Consider the following 8,693-nt stretch of genomic DNA (forward strand, 5'->3'; position numbering starts at 1 on the left):
AGGATGAGAAGGCGGCGGCGAGGCAGGCGGCGGAGGAGGCGCGGGCGGCGGAGGAGGCGCGGGCGGCGGAGGAGGCGCGGGCGGCTGAGGCAGCTGCGGAGGCGCGGGCGGCGGAGGAGGCGGAGGCGGCGGCGCGGGCGGCGGAGGAGGCGGAGGCGAGGGCGAGGGAGGAGGCGGCAAGGGAGAGGGAGGAGGCGAGGATGAGGGCGGAGGCGGAGGTGGCGGCGGCGGAGGCAGCGGCGGAGGTGGCGGCGGCGGAGGCGGCGGCGGAGGCGGCGGCTGTAGAGGCGGCAGTAGCGGCCGTGGCGGCGGCGGAGGCTCAAGAGGCAGCGGAGGCGGAGGCGGCAGCGGAGGCAGCGGCAGCAGCGGCGGCAGCGGCGGCTTCGGCGAGTGTCGCCGCCCTCGCCGCCGCCGCCGCGCCGCCCGCCGCCGTCCCTCTCGACGAGCTCATCGCGGCGACCGACGCCTTTGCCGAGGCGCGCAAGGTGGGCGAGGGAGGCTTTGGGCGCGTCTACCGCTGCGACGCGCTGCCGTCGCTCCCGCGCGTCGCTTGCGGGTTCGCTGTCAAGACGGCGCTGGTCGGTGTGGGCGCGCAAGGCCTCGCCGAGCTGCAGAGCGAGGTGCGCACGCTCAGCGCGGCGTGCCACCCGTCCCTGCTCCCTCTGCTCGGCGTCTGCTTGGCACCGGCGAGAGCGTGCCTCGTCTACCCCCTCTGCCGCGGCGGCAGCCTCGAGGACCGCCTCTACCGCACGCCAGCCGCGCTGCAGCGGCTCCGCATGCTCGGCTTCGAGACGCTGCCTCCCACGCTCTCCGCCGCCGCACGGCTCTGCGTCCTGCGCGACGCGGCGAGAGCGCTGCATTACTTGCACACGCTCTCTCCGATGATCCTGCACCGCGACGTCTCGGCGGGCAACATCTTGCTCGACGAGCGCGGCAACGGCTACCTCGCCGACGTGGGCCTCGCGCGCGCAGCAGAGGCGACGGCCGGCAGCAATGGACAGGTCTCGCACTTGTCGACGCAACGCATCTTTGGCAAGCCCGGCTACATTGACCAGATCATTCTCAACGACAACCAGGCTTCGCAGCTCACTGACGGCTTCGCGCTCGGCATCACGCTGCTCGTCAGCCTGACCGGCCGCGGCGCCGTCGGCTTGCTCAACGCGTGCGACGATGCATTGGAGGAGCCCGACACGGCGGAGGGCATCGCGGCTGCCGACGCGGGCTGGTCGGCGGCGCAGGCCGAGGAGCTGGCGAGGCTCGTAGTCGGGTTGGCTCTCGTGCGGAAGAAGAGGCGGATGCCGCTCGCAGAGGCGCTGCCGCGGCTGGAGGCGCTGGCCGAGGCGGCGGAGGCTGAGATTCCGAGCCTTGCAGGGGCGGCGGCAGCCGAGGCGGACGGGGAGGCGCGCCAGTGCGACTTTTGCTGGTCTGCGCCGCGATCGATTCGCTTCGCGTGCGGCCACGCATTGTATTGCGAGACGTGTGCGCCGCGCGTGCTGGAGCGCGACACCAACTGCCCGGCCTGCCGCCAGCCGGCGCTGCCCATCGCCGCAATTGGGGCGCAGGTGGCGGAGCAGGCGACGTTTGTCTACCAGCCGCCCGCTCGCGCTGTGCCACACCCACCGCCCGCTGGTGGCGCGGCGGTGGTCGGCGGGCGGGGCGGGCGGGGCGGGCGGGGCGGGCGGGGCGGGCGGGGCGGGCGGGGCGGGCGGGGCGGGCGGGGGAGGTCGCGGGGCGAGGGGCGGGGCGCTGGCGGCTCGTAGCTCATAAGACATTACCGGTAGTTTGTGAATCGTTACTATGATCGTGTGAGAGCCGCTTTTGTTTCGGCGGCGCCAGCGTGTTTTTTCCTCGTCGAAATAAATACATGGGTAAAGCGAGGTGTGCGAACTCCCTCCTCGCGGCCGACATCTGCGTCTGCATCTGCATCTGCGCCGGTCCAGTGCCGGGGTCTGCATCTGCGTCTGCATCTGGCTCAGAGCCATATATAACTTCAAAGAAGAACCAAGCGCAGCAGCGACACAAGGGACAGGGCGAAGCTGTGTGGGCGACGGCGAGCTGCGTCAAAATCCGCTCTCAAACAGGACCTTTGCTGCGGCAAAGCAAAAAGCCTTTGCGCAAAGCCAAAGGTGTGCGGGCTACTGCGTACTGGGAATGTGGTTGCTGCGCTCTCCCCCCCCCGCGCGGGCCTCCCCGCCCCGACGGCCCGACGGCCGACCCGCCCCCCGCCCGTCGAATTCATCGGGACGCGGGGGCTCTCTCGGTTACGGACGGCCTACGGGAGGACCGGCCCCAGCTTCGGCTGAGAGGGCTGAGGACTTGAGGTAGACGGCCCGACAAGCTGCCGAGAAGGGCGAAGGAGGTGAGGTCCTCACCCCGGCGGCCCGCGCACGCCGTCTGAGCCTAGCGCAGCGCGAACTCGCTCTGAGCCTAGCGCAGCGCGAGAGATTTGCGCAGCAACCCGGCCGGGCAACCCTTTGCAAAAAGTTATCTTTCTTTCTTCAGCAATTGGAAAAAAGAATTTCGGGCGGCCTACCCCGCGCCCACACCCCGTCCTAAAAAAAGGAAGAAAACAGACAACCCAAGGGAGGGATGGGAGGACGGTACGCCGCCACCACACAGGGATTTTAGGGGAGAAGAGTGGTGCTAGCCGTCGCCCACCCTCGGGCGTCTACCACTTCCTATCTCTCTCCGCAGTTTCTCACCAATTCTCGCAGCGACCTTCATGCCACCTCGCGTTCTTCCCACTCTCGTCGTTCTCTCTCCTGTTGTCTCTTCCCCTGACTCATCGCTCTCCTCGGCCTCGAAAGAAAGAAAGAAAACAGACAACCCAAGGGAGGGATGGGAGGACGTATCCTCGGCCTCGTTCTCCCATCCCGATCGACTGGCATGCCCCGCTCAAGCGCGACCCGAAGTGTGGGAAGCGCCGCGGAGAGCCAAAGGCCGAGCTTCCGCTGGAGCTCGTCCTGGAGGGTGTCGGAGGAGGGGGCGGCGGCGTACGTACCGTCGACACGGACATCGAAGGCCTTGCCGGCGAAAGGCGTTGAGGCGGAGATGAGGCGCGCGGCTTCGCGGTTGTTGACGGCGCTGTCTCCGAGGGACGGGTTGTTCTTGACGTGCGCGTCCCGCGCCTTGACGAGCTCCTGGTGCGCGTACCAGTCCTTGTGATTCTTGATGGCAGCGAGCGGCCGCGGCCGCGGGTACGTGGATTTGCAAGTGCCATTGAGAATCGCGTCGGTAGCTGGAAGGGACTCGGGCTCGGGGAGCGGGACGCTCTTGGGGTAGAACTCAGTCAGGCAGCCGCCGCGGACGGTGTAGTACTTGTTTTTGTCGCGGGCGGTGCGCTTCTCGCACACCTCCTTCCAGTCCGAGAGGACGGACTCGTAGGTGGCGATAGCTGCGGCGATGGCGGGGTACTTGGACGCACCTCCCTCGTCGAGGGCGAAGTCGGGGTTGTGGGCGACAAGGGTGCGCCAGTTCTTGAGGAGCGACATGGAGAAGTCGCTGTCGGCTCGCGTGAAGGCGGTGTCGATGTTGCACCCGCGCCCATCTCGGTCGGCAGCTGCGCCTGGAGCCACGCGAGGTCGCGGAGCGCCTGGGGCGAGGCGTCGGCGCGAGCAATGCTCTCAAAGGACTTGCGGATGCGGTTGTGCGCAAACTCGAGAGCCTCGCACGCGACATTGCTCATTGGGCGGCGTGATGCAGCAACAATACACGTCATTTGTTCACGCGCGCGCGAGACGTGCAGAGCAAGGGTTGCTGTGTGTCGCTCTTCTTCTCTTGTCGCTCGCGCGTGTCGTCGTCTTCTGTCTCGCGTCCACCCATACCGATGGGGTCGAGTCCGAGCCCTACATCGTACCTTACCCCGCAAAGAGCTCCGAACCCTCGACTAGACGCCCTTACCTCGACTGCCATCGCGGCAAAACCATGCTAAAAATCTCTCTCTCAAAACCATGTCGGCCGCCGAGGCGCTTCTGAAGACACATTCCGCCAGGCAATGTTGGCCTCGGTGAGGTTGCAATTCCATGGGACGGTGTTGTCTTCCATGGGACGGTCCGCGTCTCGATGCTACGGAGAGTCGTGATTTCTTCTTGGTTTTCTAAAATACCTCTCTCACACGCACCGCACGACACCACACGCCACCGCGGCGCGCGCCGTCCTCCCTCCTCCCTTGGGTTGTTTCTTTTCTTTCTTTCTTTCTTCAGCAATTGGAAAAAAGAAATTCGCGCGCGCATGCACAGTGTGTTTCCCTCCCTCGCACAACACTGGGCACGGGACTTGAGAAACAAGGGGAACACGCAGCGCGTGCGTCCTTTCGCGCCGCACGTCTCCACACAACGCTGCCTCAAGGTCCGACCCTAGTGCGGGCGGACCCTCACAGCTCACAGCTCACATCATGGCCACTGTGCACGCCCCGCCGAGGTTCTGTATCGCCGGGATCCGGCACCCGACCGGCCAAGTCTGCTGCAATACTTCGTGCAGACTGTGCGGTGGCCACGGATGCTCCTCTGCACCTGGCGGTCCTCGACAGTGCTGCATGCCCGCGATCCTGCGTCAGCGGCGGGTGTGCCAGTCCGGTACAGACGTGGCCTGTGCCATTCCCGGGTCGGTGCAGACCTCGATGTCCACGTGTGCCGTGTGCTTCTCCGGCTTCTTCTCACCAGCCTCCTTACCGGACCGGGGCGCGAGCATCTCCACTCATTTGCTGAGGCCTCTTGGAGCCGAGGCACACCTTGCACTCACCACCCAAGCAGGTAGCACAGTCACCTCGGCTGTGCGTGCTGACATACTCGATGGGCTGTCGCAGCTGCAACCGATCGCATCGATATAGGTGACTCCCGAGCCATCGATAGGCTGGTTTGTCCGCAAGCTGGAGGGCACCCCACACTGGGTGCAGATTGTGGAGCTGTTCAACCAAACGAGCCGCGGGCAGCCGGGCTCAGGATGCACGCGGGACGAGCGCATGGAGATCACCAACCAGTCTTCGAAAAGCCCTTACTCGTGTCACGTTCGGCGCATTGTATTAACCCGAAATGTGGAGAACGTCTACCTTGGGCCACTCATAGGAAAGTCGACGGAGCACAACCTACCCAAATTGCTGGCGCTACACAGCTGCATCGAGCAACTCGTCCGCCACGAAGAGCACGTGCGCCGAGGCATACGCTACGAGCAAGTGGTGCATTCGCGGCTCGACCGTGTGTGGATTGCCTCCCACCCTCCGGTGGCCGTTCTCGATCCCAAATACGTGTGGATCCCAGGGGGTCAAGACTACCAAAGAGGCGTGTGCGACCGGCACGCGTTCATGAACAGGTCGTCGGCCCATGTCTACTTTCGGCGATGGGACTTCCTCCTTGACGGGCGAGTCATGCGCATTGACAGCCAGTTTGCATCAGGGCGGCTGAATTCAATGCTACAGATGAACGATGAGAACTACCTTGCTGACAGTCTCGCATTCTACCGCCTTCCGATCCGTCGCTTCCCGAGCGCCTCCTTCTTGGGTTGCTGCCCGCCTTCGCTCCATTCGTGCTTCCGTAGCCGATGCCTTCAACTGCAAGGGCTGCGATTGCCGAGGAAGGCACAGGGACTGTGCGCGGCGAGCGCCGTTAACGAGACATTCAGCCCTCCTGTGGGTGGTTCCCGTCTGCTGCGAGTCGGTGCCAAACTCGGAATAGGACGCAACCACTTGTTGGCCGCTCCAGATGAATGCGAAAGGCACGTTGGCACAAATGATCCGGCTGCGCTGGTGGCGGCGGCGCTAGCGAACAACTACTCAATCGCCGGCAAGTACCACATGGAGATGCACTGGGGCGTGCAGATAGCGTTCCTGCTCGAGTTTCCAAGTACAAAATGGGTAACCGTTGCTGTGGCAGAGCCCAAGCACTGGCCACGAGTAGGTCTCGGAGGGGTCGGCTTGCGAATCGATGCGCGGACGCACGCCACGCTCATGAAGGTTGTGGAACTCATCGTGCCATGGTCGCCTCCACTCTTTTGCACAAATGCCACGACGAGTGAGACGGTAGCAGAAGAAGAATACTTCACATGTGGCACGGTAGACCGTTAAAGCATACACTTGTATGTTTGTACTTGTGCACTCTCTCCACCCGGCCATTCCAACGGCCAGGCCGCTCGCTTAAGGCTGATTGGCTAGACGAGCGGCCTACCTCCAACGGGGCGGTCTGGATCACGGGGGATGACATCCTGCCTCCCGGCACGCCGGGAGGAGGTGGGTGCTCCGCCGCCGGACCGCCCTCTCCACCACCCTCGCCCAGGGATCTACAATGCTGTCTCAAGGTCCGACCTGTGGGCTCCGGCCTGCGCTCGGCACCGGGCACCGCCTCGGTATACAAAATGCGCCTGCGGGCGGACCCTCACAGATCACAGATCACTTGTGCCTGGGGGCTGGGGCCTCTGCCCCCGCGGGGTCCGCGGGGCAGCGCCCTGGCGGGGTCTGTGGCACAGCGCCCCGCGTTTTGAGACAAAGGATTGTGTCGTGCCACATCCGTAAATTGAAGCCAAGAACGTCCGCCAAATCCGTGCTTTCGTGCTTTGGGAGCAACTGAGGGAAAGCCGCTGATCGAGCCCAGCGTGCCCGCGGCCGCCTCCCGCGCAGCACCGCCGCTGGGGACGACACGCTGCGGAATCGGATCGAGCCCATGCACCGGGCAAAGAAGGACGCTGCAGAAGCGGTTGGAGAGGCAGCCGGCGTCTGCCGTCACAACGAGTCCCAGCGCTGGTTGGACATGCGCGTCGGCTCGCCCGAGGACTGCTATCGCGACCCTCCCGTCGTGCCGCAGCCTCCGACGAGCTCTGCAACCGAGGAGGGTGCGCCTCCCCTCACTGCTGGCCTGGCTGCGCACCGCCCCACAAAGCACCCCCTCGAGCATCTCTACAAGTACAAGTAGACGGGCGACCTTCTCCAAGTCGTCAACCCGGCGGCTCCGACAAGACTTTAGCCTTGGCCACCCTCCTTGCGGAGCAGGAGGAGATCCGCTCTCGGTCGGCAACGTGGCAGCTAGTCGAGGGACTCGGTAGTTGTGACCCCCCTGAGTGAGGACAGGAGAGAGAGCTTTTGTGGTGCTGGTGTACGCAATAACGGGACAGGGTAGTCGTTCTCTCTAGCTCCCCTTCTAGCTCTTAGCATGAGCTGTGCCCTGTGTCCGACCCCTTTTGCGCAGCAACACCTTAAACTTTTAGGCCCTCCAAATTCGGGTCGGAGCGTAGCGGAGTGGGCCCCGAGTTTGAAAAGGGCGACGGACGCTTGCGTCCTAGCCTCCAACAACGCCTCCCCGGCGCAGAGGGGCCCCCGGAGGGATGCTCAATCGCTCCAAGGAAAGAAAGAAAGAAAACAGACACGCCAAACGAGGGATGGGACGAGGACAGGGTCCCCACCTGCACGAGCAGGATTTTGGAAGGACGATCAGGGGGACAGGTGGGGCTCTCCTGCTCCTGACAAGGGACACGACAGGCTCGCAGCGCGGTGCGCGGTGGACTCCCACATCCACTGGCGGTCTCATCTCAGTCTAGCGACCTGCCTCCAGCTTGTCGCTGGCAGTCTCTCCTACCACAGGCACACTGACACAGGGGTGGCAGGGGCGGCGGCACGAGTCTCAATCGCTCCACGCCGCGGTCCTATTGGTGCGCGTTTATCTCTTTTTGCATGTCGGCCGCTGCTCAGAGCAAGAAGCGCCTCGCGCCCGACTCGCCGGGGGGCGAGCGGAAGCGCGCGAGCCTGGGCAAGGGCGGCTCCGACGTGCCGCACCTTGAGCGGAGAGCCTCTTCGGCCGCGCTCGCCGCCGCCGTCCGAGGCGCGTCCTTCGGCAGCTCTTCGGACGGCGCGAGCGCGTCGGCGCTGGCTCCGCGGTGCGCGGGCGCGCGGCTCGCGGCGGTGCGCGGCGAGTTCGAGATGTCGGTCGCCTCCTTTGCTGAGCAGCTCCGCGCCGCCTCTGGCGAGAAGGACAAGGGCGGCGAGCGGGGCGGCGCGGGCGAGGGCGTCACGTCCAAGGCGCTGGCCAAGTGGGAGGCGGGGCTCGCGCGCGTGCCCGCGAGGGTGCACGCGGTGTCGGAGAGGATGCACGCGCAGCTGCTCAAGCAGCTCGAGGAGGAGAGCGGCGGCGGGGACGTGGTGCAGCTGGTGCAAGTCTACCCGCGCCAGGAGAGCACCGGCCGGGGCAAGAGGTGCGGGCGCCGGCGCCAGGACACGCCCACGACCCGTCCCTGGACACGCCCCCCATAGGAGAGCATGGTCGGGGCAGAGTTCCAGGCGCCCGTGCCAAAGTACGGAGCGGCGCCAAAGGCGTGCAAGAGGGACGAGCTCAGGCCGCGAGATGGCCCGAGGTGACGAGAGATGGTCAGTGAGTGGTAGGCGTGCGCGCGCAAGGACGAGCTCGTCTGGTCTCCGCGCGCCGCCGCGAGAGAAGGGGTCGACATCCCGGACTTCCTCGCCTCGGTGACGCCGCTGCCCGGGGGGAGGGGAGGGGGGGGGGGGGGGGCAACCCCCCTGCTCGATTTGAAGGGAGGGGAGGGGGGGGGAGGGGGGGGGGGGGGGCTTCTCCATTTTAAGGGGGGGGGTGAAAAATTTGGACCAGCCGGGCCTCCCCTTGTGGCCCCAATTCCCGGGGCCCCGGCGGCCTTTTTTTGGGGCCCGGGGGCGGGGGCCCCTGGGGGGGCGGCCTTTTCCGGCGCCCCACCCCAAAACT

At 65.7% G+C, this 8,693-nt stretch overlaps 3 protein-coding genes across 3 annotated transcripts in view; all 3 read left to right on the top strand.

Annotated features, from left to right (window-relative positions):
- Nucleotides 1-437: 437 nt before the first annotated feature.
- Nucleotides 438-1,148, top strand: EMIHUDRAFT_53728 (hypothetical protein; the record flags this gene model as incomplete). The annotated part of the gene is made up of 1 exon (XM_005757732.1): nt 438-1,148. A coding segment is annotated over one exon (711 nt), but the record flags the coding sequence as incomplete, so codon positions are not given.
- A 3,470-nt stretch (nt 1,149-4,618) lies between these two features.
- Nucleotides 4,619-6,899, top strand: EMIHUDRAFT_199041 (hypothetical protein; the record flags this gene model as incomplete). Its single annotated transcript, XM_005757733.1, has 4 exons — nt 4,619-4,751; nt 4,851-6,038; nt 6,119-6,224; nt 6,608-6,899. 4 exons carry the CDS (start codon nt 4,619-4,621, stop codon nt 6,897-6,899), a joined length of 1,719 nt encoding a protein of 572 aa, XP_005757790.1.
- Nucleotides 6,900-7,654: 755 nt separating this feature from the next.
- The window catches only part of EMIHUDRAFT_448627 (hypothetical protein), a gene marked incomplete at its 5' end in the record, with an annotated part of 2,691 nt that continues 1,652 nt past the window's right edge, over nt 7,655-8,693 (top strand). The window contains 3 exons of the mRNA XM_005757734.1: nt 7,655-8,134; nt 8,231-8,290; nt 8,360-8,443. Of these exons, the coding sequence (XP_005757791.1) occupies nt 7,655-8,134; nt 8,231-8,290; nt 8,360-8,443 (624 nt within the window). The remainder of the gene's footprint in view (nt 8,135-8,230; nt 8,291-8,359; nt 8,444-8,693) is intronic.

This window comes from Emiliania huxleyi (genome assembly GCF_000372725.1).
Source record: "Emiliania huxleyi CCMP1516 unplaced genomic scaffold EMIHUscaffold_9, whole genome shotgun sequence".
Taxonomy (NCBI): Eukaryota; Haptophyta; order Isochrysidales; family Noelaerhabdaceae; genus Emiliania; species Emiliania huxleyi.